The sequence below is a fragment of the Camelus ferus genome, chromosome 4 (assembly GCF_009834535.1).
Source record: "Camelus ferus isolate YT-003-E chromosome 4, BCGSAC_Cfer_1.0, whole genome shotgun sequence".
Taxonomy (NCBI): Eukaryota; Metazoa; Chordata; class Mammalia; order Artiodactyla; family Camelidae; genus Camelus; species Camelus ferus.
Window position 1 is genome coordinate 66,381,642 of NC_045699.1, and position 24,275 is coordinate 66,405,916.

The following is a 24,275-nucleotide window of genomic DNA, read 5'->3' on the forward strand; positions in this document are numbered from 1 at the left end:
TTAACAGCAGATCACAGCCTGAGGTTACTGGAAACCAAACTGGGTCAGAGAACCTAAGAATACAGTCTGGCATCAGATGATGCAAGCTGGCCCCACGCTTACCAGGTTTTCCGCCTTTATCTTATGGTGCACTCCGGGCCTTCCCTCCCACACACTGGGAAAAACTGAGGTGGTCTCCCTGGTTGCCTAAAACCCACCTCCCCGGCAGCTCCCTTGTTTTGGAAGATGATAAATAAATCAAAATGCACTAAGCAGCACTTCCACAGGCACTCGCCTCCTTCACTGAACGTGCACCTCATCAATCACACTATTGTCTGCTTGAAAGGCGAGCCTTGTAAATGTCATATCCACTCAGGCCCAAGGAGAGGCGCATCCAAATGCAGCAAGGAGTTTTAATTGGATAGTGTAATTAAACTAAAAAACCCCAGCAGACTCCCTTTGACAGGATAGATGAAGACCCCTTTTAATAGGGCTAGGAAACGTATCTGTTAAAAGGATGAGGCACTGCCTGCTCCTGATTGTGCTCCAGAGTACTCTTATGAAAAGGCAATTCAATAACTGGGGCATTTAATGTGTTAGTCTGTTGTGTTCTGTAATCGAGCAGTACTTACCGTATTTGATCTGGAACTTATGAAATAAGTCCTTGTCAGAGGATTAAAAACACAACATAGCTTGCCCACTTCATGTTTGAAGTGCCTGGACTTCCAGGGATGGACAGAGCCTGAGGATGTGAGTATAAATACAAATGCCTTCCTTCCTGGGGCACACAGTACGCTGGCATGGCCATGGACATACACCCACCCACCTTGGGTGGGGGCTCTTCCACCCAGCGGTAGCTAAATGGTCACCCTCATTTCCCTTTCACACATTCTCACAAGCATTTAAAGAACACAACAAAATTCCTGGGTACCTCCTCTTTTAGGAACTGTAATACCTGTCACATCAATGTGTGTGTGTTTTCTCTGCTAGAACTACCCCTGTTAACCAGGGAGAAAAGAAATCAGGTGGCCAGAGGATTCACTGTATGGGCTGGGATGTGCCCAAGTCAATTTTAGTAGCAAAACCTTAGTCCTTCTGCCAGTCTCCCTGCTCTCCTTTGTTGGGAGAAGGGGTGGGGGATGCACACACAGGCACATTCAGACACACACACACCAACACGAGGCCTGTAGCTCCACAAACAAGGTAACAAAATTAGTGAGAACACACCAAGAGGTTTGGATCTGCACCGGACTGTCTTATAAGCACACCATAACAATCCCTGTCAGATGGAATTCTAGTGTCCCTAGGTCAAGGTCAGGGAATTCAGCATTTGGATGGATCAAGACAGCCTCTAAGCTGGGGCTCAGGTGGGGTGTGGAGGCAAGGTTTCAGACTCCTCTATGGTTAGCTTTCCAAAAACAAACACTTTGCTTTATTTACAAAAACCTTCAAGTCAGTTTGCCTGGGCCCTCGGACCGATTTTTCTTTTTTAAGGATGGAGAAGGGTTTGATGACTGCTTTTACTTCCCCAAAAGCCTCCTTGGAGCTCTGTTTGCAAACCTTTGAACATTCCTTAATACTGATCTTTCACGATGAGTTGATAATCCCATTAAGGATATATAAACGAATGCTTATAATCTATGAAAACTGGATAGTGAATTAAACCATCAGATACCTTTAGGTGTAAGTGAAAACTACATAAAAGCATTTCAGCCATCAATTTGGCTATCACTTCTAGCCAGTATGAATTCTGCTGGAAAAGCTATTTTCGTGCAGATGTGGAATTCAATGGGAAAGACTGACTCGTGTACCAACATCAATCAAAATGTCGACTTCCCTGGCAGCTCTCAACAGTAAGGCAGGTTCAAAGGTCACAGGATAAAGAAAAAGCCAAGCTCTGGTTCAGCTCTAATATCTCCTCGGTAGAAGTCTTGCAAAAGTACCCCCTTCTGTATTAGCCTTGCTTTCATTAATCTTCTTGCCATCTTCTTTAACTAGTCATGCAGAACCGCTCGATAGCAAGACGTATAATGGGGAAGGCCCTGTGCCTATTACTGCGTTAACATTCTCTTAAGCCCCAGTGCAACAATGGAACGGGAAGGCAAAGGAAATCTGCAACTGCAGGGTGCAGTGCAGGCAATTCAATTACAGCCTGGGCTCACCTATGTACTTCTGACCTACAAAACACAAGAGGCCTCTGTGTCTAACGGGCTTGGCCATTAAGGTTGCTGAAGATCACAACAATGCTGATCTTTTCTATTTAAGCTAAATCAATGTGGACAAATCATTATTCAGTAGCTTTAATTTAATTAGCAAATTAAATACACTACTTTACAGATCTTGTCAAGTACTTATGAAAAGAAAGATTCATTTAAGTGGGAGGTCACCAATGAGCCCATCTAATTTAACTCATAGCCTTAACTGAATCTCGTCTCAAATATCCAGCAGGTTCTGTTCGGGAGCCTTAACGGTCTCCTGCAGTTGTGGTAAACTCACAATCCCAGAGAGTTCCTGCCCTGTAGCCAAACTGTGTTTTGGACAAAAAAACCAAACAACCCCCACCAACATAACCAGCATCAACAGAATCGGATTTCCTTTAAATTATTCTATTGCAAGAGAATGTAATCAGGTTACCTCTATTATGTTGCTTCCTTATGATTTTATATTATCTATACTTAATTGAGATACAGAGTCCTTTTCAGCTATAACGACGACAGCTACTTTATTAAGGTTTAAATCTGATTTCTTAATGATAGGCTGCTTCCTTTAAAGACTCTAAACCTGCACAACCTTCTTATGATAAAGCCAGACCTGGAATGGTTGAGTCTGGTACTTTATTTAAATACAGCTCTAGAGTCCCTGATGGGTGCTAATTTCACAGAAAGGTCCCTTGCTTTTGTTTCAGTGTTGGAATTTGAAAAAAGATCACCCACTGCATTTAAAGCCTACGTCTAGACCTGTGTAAGGATGGAGAATTAATTCTGAGACAATTTAACCATGGTAGTTTCTGATATGGAAACATTCTCCTCTCCTGTGTGTGCCGTATACATCTTTGTTCAGTTAAAATGAATCAGAATTAATTCATCTTTTAGAGGTTTGTGACATCCTTCAAAACAGTAAAAGCTCTCCTAAGGAGTAGCAAAACCAGACTTAGAAATCACTGATTTGAATAATAATGGCAGCAGAAAGCTTTTTTTTTTTTTTAATCTAGAAAGGCAGAATTGATTCTTAATTTCTCAGAGCTTTTGATACACCGATTTTTCTCAACTAACTTTTGTTAAGAGTCCATATTTATATGTACATTTTTTAAAAAGGCATGTATCTATTTAGTCATTAAGTTCCAGGTCCTTAAACACTCACAGGGACAGAGCAATAAATCTTCCCTATGAGAACACAGCCTAAGAGGGAGAAGTTAGGGGAAGGAAAGAGAGCCACAGAATTGCTATTTATGGAGTACAGCTTCAGAGTCTGGGTCTTTCTGATTCCACAATATATGTAATTATGTGTTTCACCGCAGGCGCTCTAATGCTCAGTCCCTTTGCCAAGTCAGCTATTCACATGCTTTTTGGATATGGCATCAATTAAACTTGAGTTGTGTTCCTTATGACGACCAAATTAATGGTTTGACAGCGGCTTTCTCAATAAACACTGCAAACTGGCCATATTTGAAGGTTTTAAAAACCACTTCTTTTCTGTTCAAAATTCTGACAAACACGTCTCAAGTAAGACTGGGGACAACTTCATTATCCTCCCAACACTTAAAGCCTTTTTGTAAAGAAGGCTGTTTAATAACACGTCTGCTCTGTTTTCACAACTAAATTATTCCAGTTGGTCACACGTTCCAGTCTCTGGCAAGACACTTGTGTTATGAGAGATAAAAACATGAAAAAGGAAATATATTGCAGAAATCAAAAACCTTATCTACTTCTAGACTCTCTCTCTTTGCCATAATTCATTCAAGAAGGCCCCAAGAATAATTTTTGATGTAAACTCAGCTACAAACATACATCACTATGCTGATAAAAATCACAGGCTAAACTTATGAAATATAGTGACTTTCATTTCTTTAGTGCTGTTAAAATAACTTTTTTCTAAGGTTCAACAGACACAAAAGATAAAAGGGTTACCATTAATCCTTTAAAAAAAAGAAGCCTCACAGATTAATTCTGTGGTCTGATGATGGTCCTGAAGATGAACTTTTTAGATTAAGTCAATGAATTAATTTGATGAAGATACTAGAATTCATAAAAAAAAAATAACAGCATCAAGCTGATTCATTTAATACATCTTTGTTTGGGCACTTTACAACATAAATTATGTTGAATAACTTCTGGTTTCTAAATTCTGGCCTCATTAAGTTCAGTCTCAAGACAACAAACATTCATTGAGGACTACTCTGCAGGCGCTGCGCTAGGGCATCAGGATACAGGATCCAGTCTCTGGTCAATTAGTTCAGCATGGAGAGGGGGCTGGGAGAGTGGGGCAGACCTCAAACAGATACAGCCCAGTGTGTGAGGTGCTTTACCAGAGCTACGTGCAAAATTCCTGGCGGCAAAATCACAGGCAGAAGCTGACACTGGAGCTGGATCTTGAAAAGAGAGTGTGCTGGGTGTGAGGAAATGGAGGTGTCCATAGATGAGAGAGAGGGTCAGGGTGGAGGTGTATTCCAGGCAATGGGAACAGCAGAAGCACAAAATTCAAGGAGTTTATGTGCCGGTAGTTCACAGTGACCACAGCCAAAGTTCAGGATGGCAAATTATGGGCTATGAGCCCGGAGTAGTTGATGTCTGTAAAACCTATGCTGAGGAGTCTGAGTTTTATTCTGTGAGCCTGTAACTTTCATTTTTTTTTTAAATAGCGAAATCCTTTTTATCAATTGATTTTTTTAAATGCAGAAGCCCCCCAAACTGGTTGGGATTAAATGCAGAATCCTCTGGTTGAATGGAGGCCTTACAGTCAGCTCTGCCCTACCTACCCACACACACACACACGCACGCACGCACACACGCAAACACAAACACACACAGAGGCCCCTGAGGTCCCATGAGAGCCTAGAGCTTTGAGGAACATGGTTGAAAAGCACTGTGGTAGGGGCTTACTGGGCCAGAGTGCCTCTCTGTCCAGGAAAGTGTCAGAGTTCTAGATCTCTGGAGCCAGAGGGAGAGAGGTGGAAACCTCTGTAAGACCTACATGTGCAGTTTTTACACAGAACCATCGGTAGGCCTAAGAATAAGACAGAAGACTCTTGCGGGACTGTCACTACTGAAACGGCGGGGCCCACAACCGCCCTGTATCCCTAGTGCTTGGAACTCGGCCTCTCTCTCAGAGATGTGCGGTCACTACCGCTGGACCAAATGACCTCAAGAGGCAGCCGGGAGGTGGTGGCTGTGCATCTCTTCATCCCCTATGAGGCTGCATGTGTTACATCCTTTCCCTTTCAGTGCCTGAATCACAGCCTCCTTGGCACAGTCTGTATCTTGGTATGAAAGTAAGGGAAATCAGAATCCTGTTTCTAGTTCTTTCCGTAACCCTTCCACTCCAGCATATCCCCAGATGCAATATGCAAGTGATCGCCTTTCATTTCTTAGAGACATGGAGAATTCATAAAATGTTACTTTCAAGGCATCCTGAGCTCTTGGGAAGAAAGATGCTGGAACGGTGACATCTTTACTGACTGACTGGCTGCAGGGAGAGGGATTAGGAAGACCTTCATCTAAAGGCAGAGGGAATCTGGCAGTCTTGGGGCAAGGGCCCCAGAGCAGCAGGCAAATTTCTCACCAACTCGTTCTGGCAAACACCTTGCAGAGTCAAGGCCTCACTGGGATGACAGGAATGGGGGGGGGGGCATGGCCTTACTCCTTGCTCCCTGCACCATGAAGTTCTCCCTTCTTGCTAAGCTACAGGCTGAAGAGTTGAATGGAGGAGACTGTGTAGCCCAGCATTGCTGGATTGGACAAAACAATTAAGCATCCACCCATAAAGGAGGCCACGTGGCACAGGCCCAGTCTGCAGGCCCAGTCTGTGTTCTTTAGGCCTCTGTTCACTCAGCTTCATCTCAAAACCTTGAGCTACATTATACTTGCTGGCCTTCAGGTTTCTCACTGTTCTTTTTGAGTATGTCATTCCTTATAGTTGTTCCCTAATTTAGTGGACACTGGAATAAAGGGGATTAACAAAGACTGGGTGCTCAGGTTATACTCTAAGTTACTGAATCAGAATCTACTGGGGTGGGCCCTGGGTAGCTGCATTTTAACCAGGCACCCCAGGCAGTGCTGTTGATGTATCATTTAGAGAAGCACTGTCTTAGAGCCTTCTCCGGGCAACTAACAAGTCCTTTATATTTTAAACTTCCTTCTTCCATGGAGGAATAGCAGTGTGATCTGTGTCCTTTCTGCCTCTTGATGGGACTGAAGTCCTAAAAATGATTAATTAAAATGCTACACTCAATTACTTAACTGCAAAAATATAATGTGCTAAAAATATACACCCAGACCCTATCTACTTTGAGGAGTGCCAACCCGGCAGCCATCTCTTCTGCAGGAGTTTAATTATGAGCTGGTAGGTCATGCGGCTGCCAACAATTTGGAGGGCGTTGACACTTCCAGCATGATGGATATCTAAATCTGGTCCTCAGCTGCCACAGGAAATCCTCCAGCTTCCCTCGATCTGGCAAGGAAGGTAGGCAGGTCCAGGCCTGACTGGTCCAGACCCCCAAATGGGATGAGGAAGGGATCACAAAGTGAAATGAGGGCTCTGGTAAGTGTAGATTCCCATCAGAAATCTGCCCCTGCGCCCCCAGCCCTCGGCAGGGGGCTTCTGAGGTCAGGAGCTGCTGTGAGGTTCTCTACTGCCATCAAGACTGAACAGAATAGGGGCCCATGTCAGGCTCTGGGCACCATAATACAATTCCATTTGATTAAAAGAAATTTCTGGTAATGAATTAAACGGACCCAAGGAAAAAAGGACACGGTGGCAATATATCCTCTTGGCACCCAGCACACAGAGGGGAAGAGGGGGAAGAGAGAAAGGAGACATAAATAAAAGGGACTACTCACTGGGGCTTTTTTCTTCAGCAAGGTCACAGGCACAGAGCAGGTCAGAATCGATTGAGATGGGTTTCTGCTTAATCCAAAACTTAGTGCTGGCTTTCTGATTCGTAACAGGGTCTATCTCTACTTTGTCTCCAGAGATACCTGTAAGGCCAAGGGGAGGACAAAAAAAAACAAAAAAACAAAAAAACAAAAAAAAACACAGGAAGTAGAAGGTGTAAGTGATTTCAGTGTAACCATTTGACCTGTTTTGTAAATCCTACATTGCATGAACATCTTAGGGCTCTGGGGAATGCCATGGGCTTCTTAAGACAGACATAAGGAGATTCCAAATGGCCCAGAGAAGTCACACAGTCTGCTTTCCTGGTAGGTGAGCTGAAGAGGGCATGGAGGGACAATCAAAAACCATATAAAAAGGTATTAAGAAACATGCTTTCTTAGATATAATACAGATGCAATATAGCATTTACCTACGTATTGTTAATGAAATAAACTATAAGATAAGGTTCATTTAAACAGTTTTGACCAGTGGTCTTTGTTTTGTTTTGCTTTAGAAGATCTGGGTTAGACAGATAAAGCTGTAACATCACCTATGCCTAAACAGCTAGCTACCAACAAACAGTTTCTGATCGGGAAAAATCTTACACACTAAAAATAGGAAAAATCTTTCTCTCACTAAATAATTCTCTGACACTAAATAATTATCCACACTGTATTTAAAGGAAGTCACAGGAGGATCAAAGGGTCCTTTACATAAAGCCTTTCAAGTTCAAGTCTTGGAGCCTGGCTTCAGGCTGTGGAGGTCACTGCTTCTCCGCTGAGGGGGAGACAGCACTGTGTGTGCGCTTTATGCAACAAAGACTTTCTAACAGGAATCCAGAATGTTAACTCCTGGTACTTCACGTTTCATTTTCAGAGCTGTGAAAGACATAACACGCTGTACGGTGACTGGGAGCAAAGGTGTTAGGAGAACAAAGGTAGCACCAGGGGTGGCGGGCGTCCTGGGGTAACTGGAAACGCACAGGTATCACCGAGCAGAGTGTGCCCAGCCTGACACACGGGATCTAGGCTACATGCTCTCCTTTTCCTTTCACTGAAAATTGAGGAATCTGTTCATGAAGTGAAACAAAACCCTTCAATATGCCTTCCAGTGTAGGCCCCAGATGGAATCTTAAAAGTAATTAATTTTCAGGCCACAGTTTAAAGGTCAGGGTCAAAGTGAAAAAAAAGCAAAATGAAGTAAAGATACAAGAAATAATTAAAACAACCAAATGTACCAACTGCAACCAAAAAGACAACCAGAGTTAACATATGGATCCTATGGACTACACTCAGAAATTTTTAAATATAATGTGAGAAAACTCAGCAGGCCAAAAGATCAGGCAGATAAAAGAAACAGCTAAATTAAAAAACCAAAAAGAAAAGAACACAACGACCACGGTCTGAGGCCAAATTTAAAATTCAAAGAGAAAACAAATACAGAGAAAATCCTAGTGATTAGGTCTGTTTCTATTTTATTTTATGAATAAAAGAAATCCCAAGGAGCAGTCAGACAAAGGCAGGAGACCGAACAGACCACCGTGGAGTCTGACCTGCTGTCTCTGAAGGAGACACGGCAGTTCAGTTGCTTAACCCGGCTCATTACTGTGTGGTCTTTGGAAGAGACGAACAATTGGTATTTTTTATTAATCGAATGCTGGAATTTGTCATTAGACATATTTCAGGAACACCATATTTCAATTAGGCATAATGTCATAAGCCCAATTGACTCTGGACATTCAGGTCTAGATGATTTCAGGAGGGCGAGAATGTATCAGGAGACCAATTTTATTACATTTCACTTAAAATAGATTACGACTACCCAGTTACACTCTTCCCTCCAATCTGGTCATTAATTGTTAAAGATCTGGACATTTCTATAGTTCCCTGAAAGAAAAGTACTTACACCATGGTTGTTGGTAGCAAGTGTTTTTTTTTTTTTTCTCCCGTCTTCTTCTTCTGCTTCTTATTTTGACATTTATAAAAGTCAAAACGAGCAGAACAAAATAGATGTGCGTATCTCTTATGTTGAATAAACCCTGCCCCATATTCCTTTCTCAGAAAGGGAGGGGAAAGCTCATCATTAGAGAAACACGGTTTTAAAATTTTGTTCTATGGCCCTGCAACTCCTGAAGCCACAGTCAGTCAATATTGTTAATGTAGCTTGTTAATTTGATAGGATTTGTCAGGTAACTCCACTGGAAAATTATATAAAACTGTTCCAGATGAAAAGATGATAGTGACATGAATTAAAGTGATAGAACAATAGTGGAATATAAACCAGAAATGACACCCAAAGTGGCTGTTGATTTATTGCCATACTGAGTTTGGTTCTGGGCTCCCATGTATATTAGTGCTACAAATCTGGGTCCATTTAGCAGAGGGATGCGCATACATACATCACCAGCTCCTGCTCCAAGCCAAGGTCACTCCCCATTGCATCAATCTTTTCAACAGAGCCTACTTCACAAAGCAGGACTTTTGTAACCATCTCAGATGTAACAGACTCTCGTCCTCTTTCATCTTTCTTTTATCATGTAAAGTACACTTTAACTTCTATTATTTTTATCTGCAAATTGTTACTGTATAGTTCATCCATTACTGGCTGTATCTCTGCATCAATTGCTGAAGCTCTGCTCGGCCACGAGAACACTTTCCCAATGACGCCCTTTCCTCGGGTTATTGTACAGTCATTGCTCACAGAGGGGGACCCCAAGTCTGCAGTTTGGGGATGAAGATGTGGGAGGTAAATGCATTAGGTTCAAGATGGGCAGGCAGGTGGAACGCCATTTAAACAATTGGTGTGTTCCAAAAAAGTTGCGTGTAAATCAGATTTTTTCTGAATCAAATCACATTTTCCCACTGACTTCTAGTTCCAGAGATACTTTATCTTCATTTTGGATTGATCTGTAATTGGCAGGGGCTCCCAACACTTTAGTTTTAAGTTTCTCTGCCCTGCAGGCTTTCAGTCAAGTAGTTAATGATCTGTAAAACACTCGCCTGCCTAGAGGAGTCACTATTTAAAGAAACCTGTAGGGGAATCTCTCCTGATGGGAAAAATCCTTTTGTACATTAAATAATCACACCCTACTTGCGATGTGTGTGAGTCCCGGCTTCTTAAAGCAGGGCACAGAGCGGCACAGGGTGCCACTGGACCCTGTTGCTCTTGCTGGACAAGTGGCAGCCCTTGTTGGAGCCCATTTTCCTGAGCACACCCACGCCGTGCTGCTGAAGACAGTGTGTGGAATTCAGCCTGGAAGCAAACAGAGACCTCTTCCGGCCCCAGCCTGGGAGTCCAGGGTCCCCTTTTTGGTTGAAAGGAGGAGGCAGCCTGGTGGAGAGGACACCAGTTAGGAGGCTGGTACCACAGTCCAGGCCAGGGGCAAAGAGGGTGACGCCATTACCTGGCACCAAGTCTGTTCCAGAAAGGTTAGAAATCCTTTGTGTGCTCCAAATCTCACAACAACCTAATGAAGTTGGCTACTATGTGTATCCCTGTTTTATAGATGAGGAACCTGAAACACGGGGAGGTTAAGTAACTTGCTCAGGATCACACAGCTAAAAAGTAGCAAAGCTGGAATCTGAAGAAAGCCAGGTAATGTGGTTCCAGAATCTGTCCTCTCAGCTACTACACTATTCTGCAAGAACTGTGCTAGGTGTTTTACTTAACACACCCTAGGAGAACTGAAGGAGCTTGTCTAAGGCCTGTAAGTGGGAAAGCCACTTTCACACCCAGAGCTATCTGGCTCCCACGTACGGCACTTCCCACTGCTCCGCACGGACCCGTGCAGCTGAGTCAAGAAGATGTGATAAGAAATTCTGCCCAACTAGTCCTTAGTCTCCTCTCTCAGTTTTCACCAAGGGACAAACAATATTCAAACGTGCCAGCAAATACACACCTATTTGTGTTCATACACGGCCAACTTGAGCATGAAATACTCTCAATATTCTTCTTTTTGATCACTGAGCTTAGTCTCGATTTCCTTGGCTAGAGTTTTTGTGTAAAGTCACTGAAGGAAAGGCAGAGATACTCCTTAAAGTGTTGTTTATGCACTATTTTAAAGTAATTCAAATTATAAACGTATGTCCAAGAAAACAAGGGAAGCTGGCTTTTGGAAAGTTCACATTTCTCCAACTTAAATGGCCAACAGTGGAAGAATAGTTAATATAACCATGACGGAATACAATACAACCATGAAAAATTATGTAAAACAAAAGCTTTGCCTTGGAAAAATTCTTATGACACTAGGTGAAAAGGACAGGAAAAACACTTAAAGGAAAGCGATCAAAAGGATATGCTTCAAACTGGGAACAGTTCGTCAAGTTAACTCCGGGTAGTGGGATTACCTCCTTTCCTTTTCTGTATTTTTCCAAAGTAGAAATTTCACCAAAAATAAAAGCAAACGTCCTTTTTAAAGCTGACATTTTGGTGGGTTTCTACTTCAGATGTCAGTACTCTTTCTCAATTTTTAACATGTGAGGAAGGGAGAATGTTGAATTCTGTAACTGGTCATCAAGGAAAGTGACCCTAAACTGAAGATGACTTCCATCTAGCAGTTCCCAAGTGCCCAAGGGCTGGGAGCTGCTGGGAAGGAACTCCAGGGGCCCATCATGCCCGGCCTGGTGCCCCACTAACAAATGGGGCTTTGGACGGTCCACCCCAGCAGTTATAGCTGGTGAAGAAGAGCGCTGGGGGGCCAGCCCGAAGTGGCCAGGGTCAGCCCCTTCCCTCGGTCGGAAACAAGGGAGGCTATCTGCCGCCTTTGCCAGCTCTCCTCCCCAGCCCACTTATCCAAAGCCATCTGTCATGACCTTTTCGTGCTCCCACTTCTGACAGCTTCCAGATACAGTGAGTCAAACTTCACTGGCAGCAAACTATCACACCAACTGTCAAAGGCAGAAACCACTGCCTGACTGCTGTCCTACGTCAACGCCAGCATACAAGCCCTCCCTTAACAAGACAGCTCAAAATAAACAAAAATGCAACTACAGTGTCTACACAGCTCTCTAGGGAAACCATTTGTCCAAGGCTTCAGAGTTATCACGAGACCCCTGTCTGTTTCAACTAACCGAAAGATTTCCATAAAAAGAAATTAGCACCGAATGCCATCTTCTGCTAACAGACTGGGTCCCCACTTCGGGCAGCCCCTGTGCTGAGTCCCTTTGTGTACAGCAACTTACTGAGAGCTTACCACATCTTTATCAGGAAGGCAGTAGCAGCCCATTTTATATTTAAAGGCAGCAGTGCAGAGAGGTTAGGGATAGGGGACTCTGGAGTCAAAGAGTCCTGAGTTCGAATATTAGCTTCCTTACTTCCTAACTATGTGACTTTGGGCAAGCTGCTATAAGACGGTGATGATAACAGAATCCACCTCCCGGGCTTGTTATGAGGATTAAGTGAAATAGGACTTGTAAAGTGCTTGGAGCGGTGCTTAATCCTTAGCTAGTGACATATACTAGTACTTCTCATGAGTACTGTTTCCTGGAGTCGGGCACTAGGCTGAGTGACACAGACCCAGTGACGAGGGTTGGGGTGGGAGGTGATTTTTCTCTGGACCCTGCTCTACACCCTGGTACTGGAAGCACCAGGCTGCAGAACCGTCCGGCTCAGGAGACCAATGCCCTCATCCCCATGATCCTTGCAATAGCGTCCCATCAGCGTACCTCTTCTGGAACCTGTGAGGGTTCAATTCAACATCGGGAAGAACATTCTCACACCTGAAAGCTGTGGAGACGTTTGTTCCAGGGAACCCCTGCCCTTCAAGGTCTCCAGGTCACTAGTCTGGACGTCTTGACTTTGCCAGCATGTTCCCACTGGCGTTATCCTGGGCAAAGTGACTTCTCCCTCCATGAACCTGAGCTCTTCCTTTGTAAAATGGGGAACAACAGTACCAACTCCCAGGGTGTCATGTAGGTAGAATGGCCTAAATGTGTAAAAGACAGCAGAGTGCCAGGCACATAATAAGGGCTCAATTATTACCAAAAGTATTATTAAAAATGACCTCAGAAAGGTGAAATGACATACTCACCCAGGGTGAATCACATTAGTAAAAGGCAAAGCTGGAGCTGAAGCCCGGGTCTATTGGACTAAGTCCAGTGTGTGTTCTGGCCCATCACCTGTTTCTTACTGTCCCAAGGGAGCATGCTTGTCTCTTAGAGGGCACAGCCCCCTGCAAGGCACACTCAAAATGCTCTTCTAAGAAGGTGAAACAGGAGTTTCACAAAAATTAGGGCACTTAACAGTCTATGCCCCAGTGTACTTCCTCAGTTACTGTTTATTTGCTCTAACATCATGAGCTGTGGTTCATTCATCAATTTCCTACAACTCTGAATCTAAGACTACAAAAGCCCCACTGCTGTTAAATCCTGGAGTAGCTCTGTATACAATTCTACAATCCTCTCGTCTTCGGGTTACCCAGAGCCCATGAAAGCCTGGAAAAGCCCCCTGGGAATGCCACTGAACAACTCTTTGCCGGAGTGGATTTTGCTGAATCTATACAGCCAATCGATAGCATCCACAGAGCAGGCAGGGAAGCCTTTGAAACTTTCCTGAATTTACACACAGGCTCAGACACACAGGGTGTTTTGACTTAATGAGACTTCAGAGATCACCTAGTCTGGGGCTTTCAATCTCCATATGAAGAAATTGAGACGCAGGGAGGGGATATGACTTGTCTGATGTCACCCATTAATGACAGAGCTGTAACCGTAATTCACACCTCCACACTACCACGTTAGGGTTTAAACAGACCAGCTCTCCTGTCACACTATGCACTATGCTTATATGGTGTGTATATCCACATACTGAGCAAGTGCATTACATATAAAAAGCACAGCCTCCGGCAATATATTATGGGCCAAAATATATTTTAAAAAAACATATTTGTGTCACAACTAAAATGAGACCCAGTAGAGCCTTAACATTCTTGAGATCAAGTGGATCACTGGTCCTGTTAAGGGGCTAACCATCCGAAACCATTTGGGAACCAGAGCTAAAAGCTGACAATTCCAATGTGTAGTCAGTTAGAGACTCAGTAAGAAGTCTGAGTGTACCTGACGGGACCATTATCCTTGGAATGTAAAGTAAGGGGTGGCCTGAGCAGGACGGAGACCGTGACTTTACAGCGGCACTCGGCACAGCGCTCGGCACGGGGTGGAGTTCACTGAGTGAGACCTCGGACTACTTCATCCCAGTAACACGTCCTTGGATGGGGGCTAAATTCTCACAGTAGAGAAGGCAGTTGCAAAAATTTTGCACTGGGACAGTTGATCACTAAACTAAACATTCTCCTGGTAGGCAGATTCTCAGGTGAGCCTCAATGTCAGGGAGCAGTAATGCCATTTCCTAAGAGAGTTTACAGTGTCACTTGCAGAATGGGGGAAAATCAGGTCCTCCCCATGTTCAAGCCCTGTTGGAGCTCACGTGCCAGGGATGAGGAAGTGGTAAAAAGAAAACGGACCCTTGGCGAACTTGCACGTCCCCTATTAATTCCATTATGCCAGCGGTTCTCAACTTTCTCCAATTCTTCATTCTCAGGCATCTGAGGAGCCTGACACAGTGTCATTAGTAACCCTGGACTACTCAACAGGAATTCTCAAAAGGGCAGATCTGGGAGCAGAGAGAAAGTATAGTGTTAGAAAAAACCCTTACTGTCAGGGGATTTCCCTCAATGTGATCACTGCATTAAGCACTAATGTGGTAAAGGAATTTTCTAGAAGCAGTCATGATAATAGCCGTCCTGTGACTTCGTAAGTTCATTAGGATTTGTTAAACTCTACTCCAAATTTTGGTTCAGAAAATGTCACAACAGGGATAGAACAATCGTTTAACACTAGAATTTGTTACTAGTTTATTACTATTAATATTAGAATGTTAGAATCTGCATTCTTGAATTACTCAACGGACTCAGGGATTTTGGAGCTAACACAATACATGTCTACTCATGACCATTACATGTCTCCTCATGAACATTTTAGTGTCTTTGAGGGGAGAAGGGTATCTCCTTAGTATTCAGTATGAAACGGAAACGTGGAGGGAAGATCAATCCACTTCGTGACAACATGCGTTTCCGGGTTGTGTACTATGCTCCATGGGCACCCCATCAGAAAGTAACAAGGGCAAACATTTTGTTCATACGGAACACGGAATGACTTTCAGCGTCAGAGTGAGCCTGAGGAGTGAGAAAGCCCAGACCACAGCGGTTGCTTTCACTCACGTCCTCTTGTGTTGTGATGTGTTTCTTAAAGCTGCACACTACACGTTAAAAAATAACACTGCAGTCAGATGCTCTGTGAGTGCTGCCTGCAGCCGCTGACTAGGGGGTTAAATAATAACACAATAGGATAAACCAGGGACGATGACGGAGGGCAACGGTGCTGCCCCTCACCACGCTCAGGCCAGGGCAGACAATTTTACTCTGTCACAGAGTACCTTCACGTTGCCTTTGGATGCAGCTTGGGATGCCACCTCAGCGCAATGCTCCGGGCAGCCACCACAAACGCGACTGGAGTTGGTTTATGACATGAAACTTCTTTGCCTTCTCTAAGATGTGTGCTACGGTACTTGATGTTTCTGATAAAAAAAAAAGCTACTGTGATCACAAGTGTTATGATTGTACGTATGGATTGTTTTATGAAGAGATAATGGGGGTAACCACGGAACTTTTGTTAGGTTACTTTATAATACAGTCTGTCTGTAAATCCTATACAGAATTGGAATATCCTATACAAAATTATGCTATATATGCAATATGACACAGTTGGAATTCATAGTATATTATGTACTGAGTAACACAGCCTTTTGGGGACACGTGGACAGTCAATATTGACAAATGACAAGGTGAAGGAATCAAGTTAGTACAAGTGGCACAACTACTGAAACACCGCTTGGCCTGAGACCTTGTGCTGGGAAAACCAGGCTGCCCTGTCCAATCAGTACAAACAAGCCTTGTACAGAGAGGTTAAAGGGCAAGAAAGTCCTCTAAATACTGTGAGGTTGTGTTTCCAGCCCCTCAATTAAGGGGAGATTCTAAGCCAGCAGGTCCGATGAGGCCAGGGAGCTGGTGATTCTGCTGCACGGTCATGGCAGGAATCACTGCTTTAAGGTACCATGTAAATGAGAGGTATACCCTGGTGATGGCTTGGCCCTCTCGGCTGATTCTTACATAGGTTTACGGGCAGCCCCTTGGCTGGTGCATCGTAATTCAGCTTCTGTCAGCCAGCCAACAAGAACTTACTGATAGTATACTATGGGCTTCCTAGATCGTGGCTGGCATTCACCATCTGACCCTTTTAGGTTCAATTTCCCCAAACCTACTTCAACCTGCCAGCCTTGGCATGTGTGGGTAGCACCCACGTCTTAGTGCCTGATCCTACGGTCAAGCATACGGGAGCTCAAGTTAAGGGAAAAAAACTTCGACTTGGTATGAGCTCAAGCAAGGTCTACACTTAAAGGGCATCTGCACTTTTAGGCCAACACAGAGGGGAAGGAGACAAGATGAAATATTCCAAAAATATTTCTGAGAAAAACAGGAATGGTTCGGCACGACAGCTTTATTTGGTGAGTATTCCAGGCTGATAGAGCAAAGATGGCAAACAGATTTCAACTTATGACCCAACTCCAACTGACTGGTTGGGGCTGCTTATAGGGCTGTGTTGGAAAGGACTCTGAGGTCAGGTCTGGGCCCAGAGGGAAGAAGTGCAGTGATTAACAGTGTGAGTGGAGGACGGAGGAGCAGCACACACGCTTCACTGACAATGACCTCCAGATGCAAGGGCAGGGAGAGGAGGGAGCGGTGCGCAGAGTTTAGAGTTGGCCAACTAGAAGTAATCACTTCCTGGTGAAGGCACGTTACTAATGACTGAGGCAGCTGTATGGGACTGGGTTTCTGTCCCAGTTCTGCTACTGGGACTGGATATCCTACTGTATATCTGATGGCTGAGGGGGGAGGGAAAGAGAGTTAGTATTTATTAAGTGATAGCTATGTTCCAGTAAGCACTTTATATACATCACATTATTTCGTTAACTCCTCCAAGCCTCAGTTTCCTCAGCCATGAAATGGGGATATGCTGTGTGGCTTATGCATCAATATGCTGTGAGGATTAAATTAGGTAACAGGTGGAAGTTCACTGTATACCATAAATTGTTACAGAACTACAAAGTGTTAGTGCAATGACGATCTGCATTCAAGGCATAATCTAGGAGTTAACCACAGGACTCAGCCTCAGACAGTCTTGGGTTCTGATTCCAGCTTCATTACTTACTAGATTTTTGCTATACCCCGGTTTCCTCATATAAAAATTAGAGATAATATCAGTACTACCTAATAAAGTACTATAATTACAGGAGACAACACATGTAAAGGAGTGATCTGCAGTACTTGGCACACAGTAAGCATTTGATACATGATAACTGCTTTTAAAGATTAGAATTCATCCTGTGACAGAATTTAAAAAGATCAGATCTTTGCCACAGGTTTCATTAATAGACTCCAATAAAGTTTTTCAATCATATAAAAGTCTGGTGGAAAATTGACTTAATTTGGGGTCTTGCAGATCTAAGTTTGAGTCTTTCATCCCCTGACTTTGTTGGGAACAAATGGCAGGTGGTAAAACTGGAACACGGGCCACTACCTCCCAATCAGGAGACAAGCCGCTGTGACGGTACCACAGAGCTCGGGAAGGCGGAGCCTCCGCTGTGTGCTCTTAGGGACCACGACCTCGGAGTGGACGGGTAGTTTTCTGTGGACTTAGCGGGGCTGCTGGGTAAATGCCGCACATGGACGCTCACCACTTAGAAGAACTTGCCACAGGGGGCAAGTGAAATCTCTGCCCTGACTGACACAGGATGGACGAGCGGAGGAGACCATCCATCAGTGTCAGGAAAGATCTGAAGCACCTGGCTAGGCAGCTGAAATAAAATAAATTATTTACTGATCTCAGAATCCAGCTGCTCATCTGAATGCTCATAAAGGGTGTGCTGTTTGCTGCCCCGAACTTTGCAGTCGATTCTGTTTCAGAAAGAAAGAATTTCTGGACTACTGTGAGCAGGCTGTTAGAGTGAAAGGGTGTTATCATCTGCTTTCTTAGGAGGAAGTGAGGGTCTTAATATAAACCTGAACTCACCTAAACCGGGATAGGAAATGAGCTTGTTTATTCACTGCATGATATAGTACTCATAGGCACAGTTTATCTGTTGGTCACAAATTCCTTGAAGTTTCTGCTTATAATGCTAAAGACTGAATTTAGATTCATGGTAGAAACAAATGTTTGGTTATCTCTTTTAGAAGTTCTTCAGAGCTGTGACTCTCCACCAGAGGGCGCTATGTGTGCCACCGGAAGCATCCAGGGGTGATGGGGACCGGCTTCCAGTCACCTCACTTCTGAGCACCACTGCTCTAGAGAGAGATACGTGCATTGCTGTCATCATCCATTTCTACCTGACAAGTCTCCATCGTGGCTACAAGAGAAGCTTCCCCAAAAGAAACACTACCTAATCTGACCTGGTTAAATAATTCCAAGATGGTGGACCAGAAGAGAAAGCAACAGACAAAATAAACAATAATGCAATGATGACAACACTAAGACAAGCTACTGCTCAGAATACAGCTACTGGGCCACCTCCATCCAGTCCTGAAAGGCAAACGCTGTAATTCCCACTGCATAAGTACAGACACTAAGACTGAATGGGGAAGGGACTTGTCTAAGGTGACACTGTAGGTAGGTGGTAAAGCTGGGATTCAAGCCCATTCTTGGCTGCAGAGCTTGGGCTCTTCCCACAGATCCTTCTGTGGACTTTTTCCTTTGAAAGAATATACAGATCAGAATCTGATAAATTCAAGTGTGGCTTTTTGCCTTTGGAAAAAACCTGGGGAAAGAAGCCCACAGTCTTGGTTATCTTTCCAAGGCATTGCTTTTCACCTTGGGGAACAGGAGGGATGGGTTTGCTGATTACACTCGCATGGGAAAATCCCCGCCTTGTACCCTGGACCTCTACCTTGACTTCAGTCAGGCTGCTTACTGGGCTTCTTAAAACTAGACCCACTCAGAAAAAGCGGACCCTTTGTTACTGGGAAAGAACTATGGGCAAGCAGACTGGACATCTGAGGAGCATTCTTATTTTACAAACTTTTAATTGAAAATATACAAACAGGAAGTAAACAAATCCTAAGATATATATAACTTGACTTTTCCACAAAGCCCGCATACTCATGTACTCAGCACGCAGATCAAGAAACAGAACTTCACCAGCATCCCAGATGCTCCCTTCTCCAGTCACCCTCCAGGACAACCACCGTCCACTTCTACACGTTAGATTATTTTTGTGTATTTTTGAACATTATGTAGATGAAATCATACAGTATATTCTCTGTCCTCCTTTTCTGGCATCTGGCTTGCTTTTGAGCTGCTTTATTATTTTTATTTCTATGAGAGATACCAGAAAAAGCACCTTTAGGAAGAACAATACCGAATAACTTTGTTTTAAGAATCAACATTAAATAATAAGCAATTTTTTTTTTACCACTTTATATATTTAGCTTTTTGTGAGGGGAGAGAAATAGGTCTACAGAGGGGAAAAAAAGGTGGGTTCTGTGCATCAAAGATGCTGGGTGCTGATTCATCTATTTAGTTTGTCAGAATCACTGTCATCTGAGCAGCTGATGTTTACTGAGCACTTGCTATGTGCCAGATGCCTAAGTATTCTGCCTGGGATATGACGTTTCATCCCCGTAATTACTCAACCCATGAGACAGAGACTATCATCCTCACCTTATAAATGAGAAAACTGAGGTGCTGTATCATTTGCATGTGGTGATACAGCTAAGCAACAAGCCAGGGTTTGAACCTGGGCTGCTAACTCCTGAGCCTGTTCTCCAGTGTTCCCTTGTGTTGCCGGGTCTCACCTACACAAGTTTACTAGCTGCCAGGCCCTGTGCTAAGTGCTTCACATGGAGTATTTGGCTTGTTCCCCTCAGCAACCCTAAGAAGCCAACACATTGATATTCCCATTTAAACAGAATGGAATTGAGGCTCAGAAAGATTAAGACACTTGCCTATCATGGCTGGTTACTGATAAAGCCACAATTTAAACCAGAGGTGAGTTTGATGCTCATCTTTTAATTAGTAAGCTACTGTCAGCATATTTCAAACTCCTGTTGGGAAAAGAGTATTTAAGAGGTTTTTGAGACTTTCTACAAATTAGCCAGACTAATGCCAACATTAGAAAAGGTTTTATTACGAGACACATACAAAACGTGTGTGAGAAACATAACATTAGTGAGCCCTAGAGTTCAAACTTTCTCCCTCTACACACAAAGCAAAGGGGGCCCACAAAGGGGCAGTGTGGCAGAGGTCAGCAGCGGAGCCAGGGAACAGTTCAGCTCCCTGCCTGAGTGAGCCTGGCATCTGCACCTGCTCCCTCGTCCTCCCAGCATCCTTTGTTAGGGAGCAGGTGCATGCAAGTTGGCCAGAGCATGGTTCTGCTCCTGGTACCGCAACCTACCTGCCGTGTGAGCTTGGGCATGAGACTTCACTTCTCTGCACCTCATTTACCTTCTCTGTCAGATGGAGACAGTAAAAAAAAATAGCTGCCTTTTAGGTAGGTAAGTAGTCCATGTAAAGCACTTAGCTCAGTGCCTAATACACAGCGGATACCTACAGGTAAGAGCCATAAGTATGGTGACAATGACGGCATATTAATATTATGTTGACTACCATGACACTTTTCCTGCTCCTGTTAGGGTTAAGTCAAAACAGAAATTGAGCACTTCACTGAAACAAATTAACCCCAAATATTAATTGAAATTTAGTTCTAGATAATCTGGTGAGAATCCAAATATAACTTCCGAGAGCATTAAAAAGCTTCCCGAATAAAGATGTGAATGAATAAGCAATGAATTCTCTGAGTGAGAAAAGGCAAGTGGCAATGTTACAAAGCAGTTCTGAGGATGGAAGAGAATTACAGAATGAAAAGAATTATGGAACTTCACAGGAGTCAATCAGTTTGAAAAGAGTCTCAAGTTAGATCTATTTCTAATCTTCCGCTTCATAAAAGAGAAGATAAGACAGAGCACTCAGGTGGGAAAAAGGAGATACTTTGAATTTCATTGTTTCAACATTTTCTCTGAAAACAAATTATCATTAGTCATTCAGGTTCCATAAAAGGTTTATGTTGTTTCTTTCCTGTATTTCTACACTGACCACTGACACCAAGCTCAACCACTGTTCACGTACTTACCTAACTGGACATCAGTTGTGAATCGCAGTCTGTGGATCATGCTGACTTTGAATGACTTGTAATGGTGGCTGCTAAGCATATCCTGTACTGTAGCTATGTCAATTTGCGAATCCTCCTCAAAAACCCCGTCTGCCCTTGAACCTGGGGAGGAAAAAGCAGTTTAACACATAAAGATACATGAGGCTTGGCAAATGGTGTCTGCTTAAAATGCTTTGGGATAAATTAAAATAATATGGGCTATTTAATTTGGAAAAGAAAAGGCTGAGCGATGACTTAATAATGCCATTCCAGTAAACAGAGAATGGTAACATATTAATCATTCAACAATTAATTCCACAAACACTGCCTAGTCTATGGCAGGCCCTTGGCTGGGCAGCAGCAATACAGAGGGCAGAAAATCTCCTCCTCGCCAGAAGCTCAGACTCCACCAAGAATAAGTCAAAAATCACAAAAGCATGGGTGGTCACACTTCTTGCTTTTTATTCTAATAATTTTCCTGATCATAAAAGTAACCCATGCTCCTTGAAGAATCCCTGTTCCTTCCAAGATCGTCAAACTGCCTGTTTATCAGCTTCCTGTTCTGTGTCCCAGTCTCCACTGGTGCAGGTACAAACCTGCTCACACGTGGATGGCTGTCACAGTCTCCTCCATGGCCTTATGGCCACCAGGCTCCCTCTGCAATTGAGCCACTACAGGACTTCTCAAGTCATCTTTTCTGAAGTTTTGATCATTCATTCACTCATCAAACGTTTAGTGAGAGTTTTGTGCATGCTCAGTACACTGATACATGACCCTGGGAACAAATAAGAGGACTGGAACTCTAAAACCTTCCCTGGCTTCCCATGGCCACCTGAATGAAGCACACTTTTTTCAGCCAAGCAGTCAAGGCTGTTAATAATCTTGCTGAAACAAAATTTTCCCATTTCACCAGTCACTTCTCACATACATTCTCTCAGTTCCTCCCAAGCTCCTCTGACAGTATTCAGGCTCAGGCTTTTCTACTTCCGGGCCTTTCCTCACGTGGTACCCTTGGCTTAGAATACCCCTTCCATCCTCACCCTGCATCTCTCAAAACCCCATCCAGGCTAGCTCGGATTCCACCTCCTCCTGAATTCCACAACAGTTGATCTATCTAGGGCTCTGGAGCCAGGGAGACCTGGGTTCAATTCCTGGCCCTGCTTCTAACTTGCTGTGTGATCTTGGGCAAGTGACTATTTCTCTGAAACCCATTATCTGCCATCCACAGAATATCAAAATGTTTTTAAAGAATGTAACATATAATACGCTTCACAAATAGCAGTCATGATTATTTTTATTCTGCTGTCACAGTGAATCACATTCAGCCTTGCACTAGAACTGCTGAGTGGCTGCTCTGTCCTAAACTGGAAGCTTTGTGAGGATCAGTGAAGTTTCTTACTCATCTCTACACCTTTTCCTGCAAGTAGTACAGGCAGCTGGCATGCTCTCAGTAAATGTGGCTGAATAAACAAATAAATCAACAAAAATAATGGCTATTACATGTGTGTACTTACACATCAGGCTAAGCACTTCACACATGTATTTAAGTCTCAAGGCAACCTGGTGGGCAGGTCTATAATTTTCCATATTATACAGATGCAGAACCTAAGGCTTTGGGAGGCAAAGTCATGTGCCCAAGGTCACACAAGCAAAGCTAAACTAACTCTCGCCACTCCTCACCCCCGAGTTTGAAAGTGATCTTCGGCAGGTGTGGCTGTTGGTGCCATTCAACGGTGGGAGGGAGCACCTGTTTGGAAGAGGCCAACCAGAGCGGGATGCCCGAGGCCTTGTGATGAGAACCCGGAGATGGTTCCACAGGGAAAGCTAGAGAGAACGCCTTGGCACAGAGTTGGAGGAATAGAAAACTCTAGATGTGGGTGTAAAACTAGAAAATTCTATTATATGACTGATAGCCTGCAAATTACATGTTTCCTTCCCCCAGTTATGCTTACCGAGCAAGCTTCTAAGCCAAAGTTGGCTTCTGATGCCTTCACATTTAACTCATTTATCAGGAATTGTACTTCCTATTTCCAAACACTACAACTGTTCCCGGCTTGAATCGTTCTAGCGCCTACAATGCTGCTTTCCCGCAGTAAGGATGCAGCCTAGCCCTCAGTGGGCCAGTCACTGAATGCCTGTGACCCAGTCCCACATGTTGGTTCCTCTGCCCAGGGCACCCTTCTCCCCCTTCCACTCCCTCCTGCCCTATTCCTTCAGGCCTCCTCCCCACTCCTCCGATGAGCTTAGCGCAAGTGACACTTCAAGGAACCCTAAGACCAGCTCAGCTCCTTCTGTCACCGCACCCTGCATTTTCCTCCAGACTATTTATCACAGGTAGTAATCACCTGTATCTGTCATTAGACTGTAACCCCAAGAGCAGAAGGAGAGTGACTGCTCTACTCAACACTACAGCCCAGACCCTGCTAGTGCTACCGCACCCAGGAGAAAACAAGAGCTCAATAACAGATTCTTGGATGAAGACCAGGTGCCACTTCCCCAGGAAGGGGAGGATCAGAGAAGCTTAGAGACTTAACCAACATCACTTTGCTAAGACTAGTACACTTGCACCCAGTGTCTGTAAGGGCCACTGGTAACCCTGTTTTCTCTCTCTGGAACACTTGTGATTTCGGATAGAGATGCTGTGAACATGATCACTACTGTCTCCTAAGTAATGTCCACATCCCAAACCATGAGGTCGCTAGAAATTAAAGTTTCAAATAGTTGTTCATTTTTCTCCAAACATACCTTTCACTAAAAAAGAACTGCCAAGATGTGTTTATTTCTATTTTAGAAACACTTAAATTGAGAATTTTGGAGAAATATTAAAATCCTTTCATGTTTTACATCATTTAAGGTCATCTTTTCTGAGAAAATGCCATTGTTAAATACAGCTTAGCTAAAGAACTTCTGTTTTCTTTACTAATTAGTATTTTCTAAATATTGCAGGTATTTGA

General features: G+C 43.7%; 1 protein-coding gene across 8 annotated transcripts in view; it reads right to left on the reverse strand.

Moving 5' to 3' along the window:
- MAPKAP1 (MAPK associated protein 1) overlaps window positions 1–24,275 on the reverse strand; it is a 208,856-nt gene that overhangs the window by 18,209 nt on the left and 166,372 nt on the right. For all 8 annotated transcript variants that reach the window (XM_032478440.1, XM_032478441.1, XM_032478438.1 and 5 more), the window contains 2 exons: window positions 21,304–21,444; window positions 7,035–7,172 (listed from right to left, as the gene is read on the reverse strand). In XM_032478440.1, coding sequence (XP_032334331.1) covers window positions 7,035–7,172; window positions 21,304–21,444 — 279 coding nt within the window. The remainder of the gene's footprint in view (window positions 1–7,034; window positions 7,173–21,303; window positions 21,445–24,275) is intronic.